The 13,277-nt window shown below is 39.6% G+C and overlaps 1 protein-coding gene across 1 annotated transcript; it reads left to right on the forward strand.

Annotated features, from left to right (window-relative positions):
• Window positions 1-193: 193 nt before the first annotated feature.
• LOC144640350 (WD repeat and FYVE domain-containing protein 3-like) lies at window positions 194-13,085 on the forward strand (the record flags this gene model as incomplete). Its single annotated transcript, XM_078499520.1, has 12 exons — window positions 194-416; window positions 1,385-1,602; window positions 2,137-2,304; window positions 2,482-2,657; window positions 3,679-3,861; window positions 5,721-5,912; window positions 7,034-7,220; window positions 7,327-7,392; window positions 7,911-7,997; window positions 9,637-9,819; window positions 12,182-12,330; window positions 13,006-13,085. Coding segments are annotated over 12 exons (1,912 nt in total), but the record flags the coding sequence as incomplete, so codon positions are not given.
• Window positions 13,086-13,277: the final 192 nt, after the last annotated feature.

The raw sequence follows: 13,277 nt of genomic DNA on the forward strand, positions 1-13,277 counted from the left end.
GAAAAGCCAGGGAATTTTTTTTTGAGTCAGGGAGAATCAACATTTTTGAAGAAAAGTTAGGAAAAATTAAAATTATAACAATTCTGAAGTAACGAAATTGTTTGAACCTCATTTGCATTTCTACATTGCTTTTTTGGTCGAAATTTTGCAATTTTCGCAAACACCCTGCTTAACATCCTAAAATTTGTAACAGTAAGTTTCTTTTTCAGATTTGGCCAATTCCTGGTGTCAACTCTACCAGCTCACCCCGCAAATGAAAATGAGCTCAAGCTGGATGCTGTGCCGTCACCTGAAACCATCACTGAGGGAGGGGAGGGAGAGGAGACTTTGTCTCCAAGACGCATTTGCTTGCGTAATGTGATGCTGGAGCTCATTCTTTGTCTGATCTATGCTGAAGGAGGGGAATTGGATCATAGGTAAGACAGCAGAACTTGAAACAATAGTTTTTATTTATAGGACTTGGACGCATTATACTTGAGACCCCCGGCGGGGAATCAAACCTATAGGGCACTGGGCAACGGAGAGACTCTTGGTGAGCAAAAGCTTATGGAGGGTTTTCACGTGACGTCATCAAAATTCTAGAATTCAAAACTACTGAAACTATAAAACTGTTCTTTTAGTACATTCTAGACATCAGTGTCACTAATTGCCTGGGAAATTGTTGTGCCACACGAGTGAATATAAAGCGTTTTGAAATTTCAGACAGCCTAACTTGACGCCAGTGATAACAAATGTTACAGGAAACAATATTTCTGCACTTTTAAATGCTTTTCAGATATGCTTATAAGTTAAAAATGATAATCAAAGCATTCCGAAGTGCAACGCATGACTTTGGTAGCAAAATTTTTCTTCCTTCTTGCAGACAGTTTTGGCCGCCATATTGGTGTACCAAGGAGGGACGCCAATATGCGGCGGACTCATACAGCGCTCTGTAATTTTCCGAATTTTGTTTTCCCAATAACTTGGCTGCAATAAGCACTGACATGCTAACATTCGAGGAATATGTTCCTACTCTACAATCTCTGAGTTTGTTGATGTTTTTGATGCACGTTAAACGATCTTGATATCTTGGTGAAAACGCTCTATTACTAGGTTACACGTGTCCTGCATACTGCCAGGATCAGCAATGTCGATAGTGTACTGTATGGTGATATATAAAGAAAGATGGTACATTTTAGGCTTTGTAGCAAAATGGGAAAAATACAAATTTATTTTGTCATGAGTGTCCTTTAGGCTTGAAATAATAGTGGAATAATAAATTCGATGGTTAAACAAATAATATGCGCTGACATTTTGCTCATAGGGGCGAGGAAAAATACAACGCAACTCGTAACATATCCGTGCATATTTTATGATTTTCACTGTCGTTCAAATTTTGTTGCAGTTTCGCAGATGCTCTTCATGAGACACTGGGCTTTGACTGGCTCCTTCTTTTTATCCAAGCTCATCTTCACAACACCACAGTGGTACGCGCTACACGCATCCTGGTCACCATGCTCAGCAGCCCTCCTGCGCTGAACAGATTCAGAGAGGGACTGGGCAGTGGTAACTGGCTGGATGGCACTGAAATCATGCTCAACAAGACCACTTATGTTGTAGCAGGTAAAAAAACTACTGATCTACATCTATATTCTCCTTGCTGTGTCAGTATGTTGTCAAGCAGGCAGGTGATGAGAAGAGCTAAAATTATCAGTAAATTTCCTGAACGTACTGACATAAATGCGTCCTGGCGTGCGTTTCTTGAACATCCCGAAGCCGTTTCGAGCCCAAGTGCTTTTATTATGACTTCATTTTCTATTGAGCAGGAGTCAGGCAGCAGTTTCAGTCCAAACACCAGTGTTTTACTTTTAATCAGTATCAGATTTTCTTGCTCACTTTTAAAATCGACCAAAACTGAATCTCTCTTGGTAAACATTTTGCATACAATATTACAACCAAAACACTTCTGGGAAAGTAGCCTTAAAAGGCTGCCCAGTTGGGTATAGGGTAAAAACAAAAATCGACAAGCTAAGCGATCCGAGCGTTGTCTCTCTAACGCCCCCCCCCCCCCCCACCATGGTCATTTTTTATTTAGCTATATACTCCGTTGAATAGCCTGTTCATCACCATTTCCAAAATGTGGTGTTTGTATTACAGGTTTTAATGTCGGTCCTGTGGCTGACAACAAGCAAAAGTACCAGATCAACAGAGAAGTGTGTACTGTTCCTGGATTCCTTATGCTGGACAAACTGTTGCCAAAACACATCGACATTCCCGAGGTTTGTCATCTGGTGATTGCTCTATTGCTTGGCCATCCTGTGTCTGGTAAGTAAATAAGTCACTTGTTTACTGGTGGATATTTCTTAAGAGAGTCTGTTGCATCGTCATCCTCCGTAATCCCCCCCCTCAAGGTTGGGGGGCAGGGATGATGCAACTGATGCTATAACAAATATGGTAATGATTAAGGAGAATTTGTTAGTTGACCCGAGCTGTTTATTTCAGATGTGTATGCAGGTGTTCAGTTTGACTGGGACAGCTTGACCTCAGTGTTCTGGTCACCTTCATCCTCAGGAGTCAAATTCCCCACCCCTAGCCCCCAGGAACCTGGTGCGCGCAACATCTACTGTGCAGAGGCCGCTCACATGCTGCTTTCCATGGCACATATCATGGTTAATGAGGTGAGTACCTCACTTAGCAGACACAGAGTTTCCAAAAAAGCGGGCATATTTTAATAGGGAGCGCATTTTGATCGAGCAAGTGCCATCTTGGATTCAAACTCAGGGAGGGGCTTGGGGAGAGGAAAAAAGTGTCCTAGGGAGTGGGAGTGAGGCTGAATAAAGAGTGAGGGGGAGGGGAAGGAAGAGAAAGATTCTCCTTCTGCTCCATACCCCTTCCCTGACCTTATTCTCTCATCTTCACCCTCTACTTTGCGACTCCAACGCCAAATAGGGGAACAATATTTATCCAACGCTCGCCCATCATGAATGCATGCTTTGCAGGCTTAATGGTTTGTGTAATGGATGCTGCGTTTATTAAAAAAAATATATTTTATCTGCACGGTAGTTGTGTTTGTCTCTACTATTTTTATCCAGGGTTGTGGTCCATGATGAAAAGTAGCATTTTGGTTGGTTTCTGAGCCGAATTTTGTAATATGACCCCTAAGGCGGTCCTCTTATAATTTAGATTTTCCAATCTGTTATTTTAAAACACTGAACAACAAAAAAAACTTGGTTATCTTCTATGTGGACTTCCAAGAGAAGTTGTCTAACAGTGCACTTGAATAGAGCCATTTTTACTTGAATGTCAAAAATAATTTGCGTTTACTTCCGGTCTTACATTACTAAGCTAAGCACTTGGTATTAAAGACGCCACTTTCTTAACCAATCAGAAGTTAAACCAAAACTAATCAGGACTTGCTTGCACATGTTTTCCAGCACTTCGGGCCAGCTACATATCCGGTACTTCGTGTTTTGATTGGTTCACTGGATTGTCTGTGTCCTTTGTGACTGGCCAGAGTGATTACTTTGGTTTTGGTTTCACAACACCTAATAGAAAATTAGTCTGTTATTGTTCTCGTACCCAAATCAGACGGTTCCTCTAGATTCTGCGTTGACTTTCGTAAGCTAGACTAGTTTACAGACGTCGGCATTGTATAAAATGTGAAGTTAAGCCTTGATTATACTTGTAATTTCTTAACAGGCATGGGAAGACACAGCAGATAATTCCCGTCTCAGGGAGTATCCAGAGACTCTGATCCAGTTCCTACTGTTCTTGTATCGTAACATCTCCAGTTTCAGTGTGGTGTGCACCTCACAAGAGTTCCTTGAAAAACTTGTTGCTGTTTTGTTTCCCAAGAGACGAAACTTGGCAAAGTTTCAAGAGGTACAAAGATGGGTAGGCACTGGGAATTTATTGCCTTATTCAGTAATTAATAGGTGGTTTTCACTGTCACTCCGTGAAATAATGATTCAAAAACTATTGCATAAAAAAAAATCAGGAATACAACAGGTTGTAGAAAATTACTACCTTATTGTTACTTATTTTCGCGGGCACTTAATTTCGCGAAAATGGAACAGGAATATTTCGCGAGACTTAATTTTCGCGATTTGGCCCAAAATACGTGATTAGCATAAAAAATACAATATAAATCGTTTAGAATTAATTTTCGCGGGTCTTTAATTTCGCGATTTTTTGAAAATCGCGAAAATCGCGAAAATTAAGCCCCGCGAAAATAAGTAACAATAAGGTAGATAGTCTACGTGCCCAAGTCTCAGCTCTGTGCGGTATTCCGTACTCGCGTATTCCACACAAATTTAGAGAGCACAGTATGGGAAGAGGGTCAGTTCTCCCTCATAAGCAAGAAACCACTCACATAAACACCTTTCGCCAAACCTCGACTGTTTCGATTGTTAACAATGACTGGATGAGGATATATTTTTAAGCATACATGACAGCCTTGTTGTGTGGCGTGAAACTCCGAAATTCAAAATCCTCTATCGGAAAGACGGCGGGTGCTATCGAGCTAAAAACCTTCACTAGGACGTCTAACAGCCAGTGAAGGATAAAAATTCAGGGGTCTTGCGATTCCGGATTTTTGAATTTTCATGACGTCGCATGAAAACCACGAATTGCTTTGTTCTGGTGTACTTTGTAAATGTGTGGCATGGTGTATGATTTATCTCGGAAAATTTCCAAGAGTTCAAAAAGTTCGTTGGTGAAAGTGATTTTAGTTGAATTTGTCAAAACCAAGTCAGTTGGAAATACAGTCGAACCTCTTTAGTACGGATACCAAAGGTAAAGGGAAGATCGAAGAGTGTCTGTATTTCGGACCAAGTGTACTGTCCGTAATATTGAGGTGTCTGTATTATAGAGGGGTCTATAAGGAGAGGTTCAACTATATTCTTTGTTCACCTTCACGCCAAGATTTCATAATTTGAATAACTTACGTCATCTTTTAAGCTTCAAAGAAGAAATCCATTTTTCGAAGAATTGCAGTTAAAGGAGCTACGCCACGGACAACACAACTTCAAAAAAATTGGCAGTATTTTTTCAAGTTTGTCATTCATATTCCGTCTTAATCTTCGTCACTTGAAACCATCCTTGCTTATTTTCGGGTTTTTATTACTCCTTTGGTGATTGTCTATATTAGAAAACTGTTATTTTGAGGTTTCCTTCAATTGATAATTAATCAGAAAAATGACTTTAAATGGCATACCTCCTTTAAGTGTGAGTAGAAAATGGCGTAGAAAATGTCAGTAACATAGATTTATATGAATTTTGGTCTGTTTCGGACTAGGTGAGCTGTCTGTAATATGGAGTTGTCTGTATTATAGAGGTGTCCATAAGGAGAGATTCAACTACCTCATCACGCCTAGATTTCATAATTTGAATAACTTTCGTCATCTTTTTAGCTTCAAAGAGGAAAGTCATTATTCCAAGAATTGCAGTTAAAGGAGCTACATCACGGACAACACAACTTCAAAAAAATTGGCAGTATTTTTTCAAGTTTGTCATTCATATTCCGTCTTAATGTTCGTCACTTGAAACCATCCTTGTTTATTTTCGGGGTTTTATCACTCCTTTCGTGCTTTTCTGTTAGAGAACTGTTATTTTGAGGTTTCCTTCAATTTATAACTAGTCAGAAAAATGACTTTAAATGACATACCTCCTTTAAAGTGTGAGCTCTGGCTCGCACACCAGTACCAGCATTCATTTTCGTTATGTTATGTATTCATACACAGCTTGCATCAGACAGTGAGAATGAATGGGAGCCTGGGACAGAGGCTGAGCCGTCATCGTTTTCATCCAAGACTCTGTTGATTACTCACCCAGCAAGGAAGTGTGTGTTTGAGTTCCTCAGGGTTATCATGACAGATGCACTTACATCACCTACATCCGCCAAGAGTCTGACAGTCATTGATACGATTTTGGAGGTGAGAAGGAGTGTTATCTAGGTTATTCTTTCTTTGCATGCTGTATTTTCAGTGTTTATTTCACAGACATTTTTAATGTGCGATGTGGTAAGTGTGGTTACAAGGGCTTTTTTGTAGTTGAATGGATCAACAAAAGAATAGACGAGTCAACGATTTCGGTCAATAAAAGAATGATTCTGGCTTTAGATACAGAACTTGGTAAAAGAGTTTAGACAGAAAATCCACCAGGAAGTCGAGTTATATTTATTTAACTTGGACAAAAATCGAGTACCAGAATAATTTAAATCCTATTGCGTCATTTCCTATCCTTAATAAAATGTAAAGATGTAAGTAATTATCCGTGATAACACCAACAACAATTTCTTATCAGAGTCTGAGAAAATGAATTTCAAAGTTCACAAGGTATAGGCAAAACCTCACATGTAGTCATTTTGTTATGCGATTTTGAATTAGTGGAATTCAGTGGAACTTCGAAACTTATTTTCGATGTTTGGTGTTATTAAGTAAAATATTTCTTTTGATAAGGTATTTGAAGCAGTAACACAACAGCTTGCAATAAGGTGTAAATAATTTTGGTACATAATTTTGTCCAAAGCTACTCAAAGTCCTGATGGATTTCTTTTTAAAGCTTGGCTGCGGTTTGCTTGGGCATCACTTCCCTCTCTGAATTCTAAATTCCCACCATCTGCCCTTTGCCAACGTACTGCCATAAGCCATTGGGAATACCGTAAAATTCCTGATATAAGCCCCCCCCCCCCCCCCCCCCCCCCACTGCTGATAAGCTCCTCCGGTTATAGGCCCATCTACCTGGAAACAAAAAACTACATCTGACTATAAGTCCCCCTCTGCCGGATGACAGTACTGAACTGGGCTAAAAGTTGCTTTATTTTGCGTTTTTAACTTAAAAACGTTTTTTTATCAACACTCCCGTGCTTCGTTTCGAAACATTTTTTATCCCGCTTATAAGCCCTCCTGGATATAAGCCCCTCCGCATATAAGCCCACCCAAAATCCTTTACGACGTCGTATAAGCCCAGGGCTTATAACCGGAATTTTACGGCAACCTATTTTTGAACTTGTAGACTTGCCTTCTTAGTTTCATACTTTTTACGTACATTTCAGTCTTATCCACTCAAGTGTTCCCAGCCACAGCAAGCTGAATTTCAAACGGAAGTGCTGTGTGCTCAGATAGATTTTTTCCTTGGAGGAAATCTTCTCACAAACCCGTCAGCCGGGTCAGGGAATCACGCCAAGATTGTAGCAAATGCTTTCAGCTTCGCTTCCAAAGTGGTCGATAAACTCTGGATTGGTAAGTAACAGTGGCAAGGAATTCTGCCTCAATAAATCCGGGTTTTTTTAATTGCGTTTGTTTGGAGTAATAATAGTAGACATTCAATTGGTTCTTTTTCTTCCAGGAAATTTTGTTCAAGGTTACAAGACTGTTTTTAACTTCCTAACAAGCATGATTGAAGCTGTAAAAGGTAAGATCTTCTTTTATGCTTTTATTCATACTCATCTAGATGTTTACAGAAACATCATTGTACACAACTTGGTCGTTAACAAGTGTTAACAAAAAAACGCAAGAAGAAAGTTCCTCTAATAGAGCGGTTTTCACTTGAGTGTCGAAAGTAATTCGCACTTGAATTGATTTTGCTTAGTGATTGGTTTAAAAAATTCGCGCCACTGTCTCAACCAATCAGAAATAAAACTAAAACCAATCGTGGCTTGCACGCGCAAGTTTTCCCACGCTTCGTGCGGGCTACATGTATTTGATTGGTTCACTGGATTGTCTGTGCCCTTTGTGATTGACCAGAGTGATTACTTTGGTTTTGGTTTAACGACACTCAGTTGAGATCTGGACTGTGACATGCAGGGAACACAACCAGGAAAGAAAGCAGAAATTTTGCCTCAGCTCTCAAGAAAGACCAGTTGCGTTCTGAATTTTTGTTAACATGTTGATCAGGTAAAGAGCTGACACATTTTCATTTTTAACCTTCAGGTCAGTCTGTGTCCTTGGACAGTGCCTACCACTCGCTGAACAGAACCGTCTTATTCCAACTGTCCAGGCCCCTTGCTCGGCTAACAGGTAACGAAGTAAACAAAAGTCAAATATAGATATCCTGCATAACAGGTGTTTGCGCACTTATAGCCTGCGTGGCCAGCGTTCAGATGGGAAGGAGAAGGGGAGTTCGAGCGAGGAGAGCACTCGAAGGGCAATCGGAGAAGGGGAGAGGGAAACAGCTGCAAAGACGCTATTGTTTCCAGATTCTGGACGCAAAAATCGTGATTGGTCAGAATTTGTAGAGTGTCAAAATTGATTGTTCTGGTTGGTCAGATGTATTTCATTCAATCCATTCCTGTGGTCTGTTCTCAACTTTCATTCAATGCGGATGATTCCAGTGGCGAGTGTTATAAGCGATTTCTCAACAATGGTGTCTTTGCAGGCGTTTCCCTTCTCCCTTCTCTGGTCGCCGTTGCAAATTTCCCTTTCGTAAACGGTCGTTGCCATTTGAAACGGTCGATGCCATTTATACTTTGGACCAAATCGCATGAAAGGATATTTCAAACTTCTTGAGAGTATCAGATGTTTGTTTAGAAATGTTAAGCGATTCCAAAAATTATTTTGGTTTTCTAGTTGACGAAATATCCGAGCTTCGGTATACCATAAGATCGCTATGTTCTCGACACTTGTAAAAAATTTGGCTCAGCCCGGAAGTAAGAAATATTGAAACAGAAACTGCAGAAAACCTCACGCAAACGAATGAATGGATGAATAATTCCATTAACTTTAGTAACCTAATGAGAATATTCTATGCCTGTTTTGAAATGCCAAGCGATTCTTAAAATTATTTTGGTTTCGAAGTGGACGAATTCAGGGCGAATTCTTCGAGCTTGTGCATACCGGCATGCCGAATGTCGAGAACGTAGCAACGACCGTTCTGAGAAATGGCATCGACCGTTTACGAAAGGGAAATTTGCGTCGCCGTTCGCACTCTCTCTTTTCCTTTTCATTTGAACCCCAGCCACACAGGCTAGTGCACTAATGAAGAGTTGTCCACATTTTGGCCTCACGAAAATTGGGGCGAGGACACAAAATAGGAGGGTGTCAGCCTTCGCCATTTCAAAGACTTACAACACTTACGGCCAACCTGGGCAGAAAATTAGGGTAATTTAGGCGAGAAAAATAAGATTTGGCTTACGGCTAAAATATAATGCGAACTGGACGTATAAATGGTATAATATCCCACCTCACGACTCAAAGAAGGCGCGTGTTAAAACAGGACACGTCTTAGTTGAAAATTGCTCGTATAAACGGGTCACTGACTTGTTCGCATATCAATGAAGGTGCAAACTGGCTGTATAAGATAAATAGTACAATATCCATCTTCGACAAAAACAAGGTTCTTGATCTGTAGATACACTTTATTCGATGGTATAACATAAATATGCGCGGACATTTTGCGAGTTGGGTAGTAATTTAAAATACGAGCAACGAGCAAAATGTCCGCTCGTATTATATGTTAAACCATCGAATAAGGGATTTGTTATCAACTATTTTTTCCCCTAAGGTTGGGTCCGTATTCCGTAAGTTTGTCCATCCGTATTTGTGCCCTATTCTATAGTATAAGAACGTGGCATATTTTGCGTGTTTTGCGTATTATTTTAGCCGCGCCGGATTTGTCCTGTATAAATAGCCCTAATTGCTTTACTCTTCATTCTCTCAGACCAAACAAGCCTGCTGGAGTTTCTTCACATTTTGACTACAAACCACAAATTAGTGTTTGCTCCAGTCAACAATGAACCAGACTTTATTGCTGGACTGTGTCACTGGCTTCTTGTTATGGGAACTCACAAGTCTCTTGCAATTGGCGACAACAGCAGAGCCAAGGAGAACAAGAAGTCTGAAGGTGATTCTAAAATGTCATAATTGCCAACGAGACAGCCGAGTCAAGAGGCGAGGCTGTCGAGGCGGCAGAATCATAGAGCCGTGTGCGTATGAGTGTATAGGCAGAGAAAATCTTAAGTTGTGCGTAAGGGACTTTTTTTTTACCATATTTGGGTGTAAGTAAACCCCATATTTGGGTTGTATTGTTCTTCCTAACTGGTTCCCAGTCTCTCACTCCTTGCTAGAGAGCAAATGACCAAAATGACGTCCACGCGGCTCGCTGTTAAAATTTTCAATGTGGTCATTCATCCCTTTACCGATAAATACACCTTTAGGGAATTATAAATCGAAAGAGAATACCCTACAGAATATTCGACCGCCGAAAAAACGAACATCAAGGTCTTTAAAGCGATGAAATAATCTTTCGACTTTGGGGTCTTTTTATTTACGATCGAAGAGAGACATGAAAATCAAAAGCGGACTGTTGACTTCAAATAGAGTTTTCTTGACTTATGAGAATGCTGAAGTCGAGTAAATGCTTCCTTTTAGTGTTTATTGTGTTTATAGTAATTTTTTGACCGATGATTTATTCCAAATCAAATACCGTTTATATTTTATTTGCCACGCATTTTCGCTCCGCGTAGGAATAACATCAATACAAAGCGACGCTCACTAAAATTACTGCATGTCATACACACAAGAAAGTCAAAAGTTTTTTGCTTCAAACGGCAAATGTAATGTTAACTTGAATAAAAATTTTGTCTCCAAATAATAGCTAATAATCCTTGACCGTTCAAGTTTTGTTTTCTGTTCAAATTTCGCATGCGAGACCACAGGCGGCCCAAGCGCACTATTTGAATTATTCATAAAGTTTTAGCGAACGTGACCCTTGCCTTTGAGCGGTGTTGTGCGGACAAACAACAAAGAATACAACAAGGCAATAAGGTTAGTCGATGTTATTAGCGAAACATTACATATTATTCCTTTTGAAAGAAAATCGTTGAGTTTCCATACAAACCCTTTTAAATCGCATCTTTGTAACACAACACCGCTCAAAGGCAAGGGTCGCGTTCGCTAAAACTTTATGAATAATTCACATAGTGCGCTTGGGCCGCCTGTGGCGAGACTGAAATCTGACCCGTGCATTACTGTCTCTGATTACTGAAAATTATTTTTAAAAAAGCATCTTTATAGCAGTTTTGATTTTGGGATTTGATTTATAAGAAGTTCTTGAAATGCAACTATCCCTTTTGTGGTTAAACCTCATTTATTGCCTACATTTTGTGACATTTTAACGTTGAAAAGAATTTAAAGATTTGTCAAGAGTTATCAATCTGTCAAACCCGTAGCCTGCGTAGCAGACATCTGTGTACGTTTTTTAGTGTGTTTAAAAGAGTGCGCGATCGCGAGAATACGCGCGCTGGAAACGACGGCGCCTGCTACGCAGGCTATCAAGCCTGTGTCATTTTTTGAACACCAGAGAAATAGCACTTTTTTCGCATATTACCTAAAATACAATTTACCATATTTTGGTCATTCAAATATAGTTCCATCAAAAACCATTCAATATCTGTTCTTATGAACAAACATGAGTATTTCGCTCGTTGGCACTTACCGATAGGTACAACTAGTATAAATTCATATTTTCTGCGGTTTTCACTTGAGTGTCTAAAGTAATTCGCGTTTGCTTTGGTTTTGCTTAGCGATTGGTTAAAAAAAAAAAAACTAGCTCACTTTCTCAACCAATCAGAAGTAAAACCAAAACCAATTGTGACGCGCTTGCACACGTTTTCCCACGCTTTCGCTGACTACGAGTTTTGATTGGCTCACTGGATTGTCTGCGTCCTTTGTGATTGGTAGAGTGATAACTTAGGTTTTGGTTTAAAGACGCTCAATTGAAAATCGCTCTAATATGAAATATTCTTAGTTTTTAAATTTAATAGTATTGGTGTAATTTGTACTTTTTAATTTTAATTTTGGGCCCCCTGAAAATTATCCATTGAAAGTGCAAGTGTCATCCTCATCAAATATAGGCATCGTCACCGTTGTCATTATTATTGTGGCACTGTTTATTATCATGCACTTTTATGTGATACTGTTTATTTTGTTTTACAATGTGGTTCTTACTTTCAAGTCCGTGGATGAAACCCTAGTGTGTGACCATTCAAATGAAAGCTATTGAGCATGTGGTACTGTTTATTATGCTGAAAAATGTAACTTGGGATATGCTCTTCAAATTTTTGAGCATGCCACTGTTAGCAGTGAAATGGACAAGGCACTTTACTTTTATTATTTTGCTCCCCGTTGTCAGAATAACACTTCAAAGTCCCACCCACTGCTCAAAAGCATTTGTTAATTACGACCAATGCTATTTTCATGCGTAGCTATTGTTGGTACCCCAGATGTTGGCGAGGAGGCGACAGAGGAAGTCGATTCAGAAGTGTTAGAAAGCGAAGAAGAGTCAAGCTGTACCAGGCTTCTGGCAGCTGCAGCCGAGAGAGTCTGGGACATATTTGTTCAGAATAAAAGAGAGGTGAGCTGCAAAAAAGAATTCATAATACACTTAGGGCGCATTCGTTTGGGAATATTCCGGAATAAGAATATATTCATTTTTGTCCAGTGTAATGACAGGATTTTGTAGGCACATTTTTTTCGATTGGTGTTGACGATTTATTTCGGCTATGGATCATTCTTGAGTAGTATAGGTTAAATAAGTTCAATAACAGTATTTTCAATGAGAGTATTTTCACAAAATTTTAAGAACCAGAAAAAAAAGGGGGGAACTTCGCTTTTAGGTTTGCCTAAATCTATATATTAGATTTTGCAATGTAGCCCGCTCACAGGCTTTTGGCGGAAAACAGTTTTACTGTCAGATGTCATGTGATCTCGAAGTAGCCAATAAGAGCGTGCGATGTTGGGGAAAAAGTTCCAGCTACATAACAATTATCACTCCTCTCACGGATAAAATATGAACTCACAATTGACCTCGCTCCCAATGTGTGGCTTCAATAGCTCAGTTGGTAGAACATCGCACCGGTATCGAATATGAATGAATTTTTTTCAGGCTTCTTTATTCCAATTGCTTAAATTGGAAATTCACTGCGAAGATCATTTATCATTTTCATAACAATTATTGCAGGGCACTCTACACACTCTGTTTTTTTAAAAAAAATTTCCTTGTGTGATGTATTTCATGTTTGTTTTTCAGGCGATGGAAGATGCTTTCAGGATTGCTCTGCCGAAGCCGAGCTTCACCTCATACAGCTCAAGGGATTACGTAGAACACATGTAAGATTAGCTGTCTTGCCTTTAGTTTTAATATTGTGCATATAAGGGCTTCCACAGACAAGTTATTGTGTTTTCGACAGCTATTTGTTGTCGAAAAGTAAATGTTATTGACAACTGATTTTGCCCGATGCAATCCTTCAACACACTGTAGTGTTCGTCAATCACGCGCATTTGAATGGGGATTTCTTTTCT

This window comes from Oculina patagonica, unplaced genomic scaffold (genome assembly GCF_052425735.1).
Source record: "Oculina patagonica isolate OP01 unplaced genomic scaffold, crgOcupat unplaced269, whole genome shotgun sequence".
Classification (NCBI taxonomy): Eukaryota; Metazoa; Cnidaria; class Anthozoa; order Scleractinia; family Oculinidae; genus Oculina; species Oculina patagonica.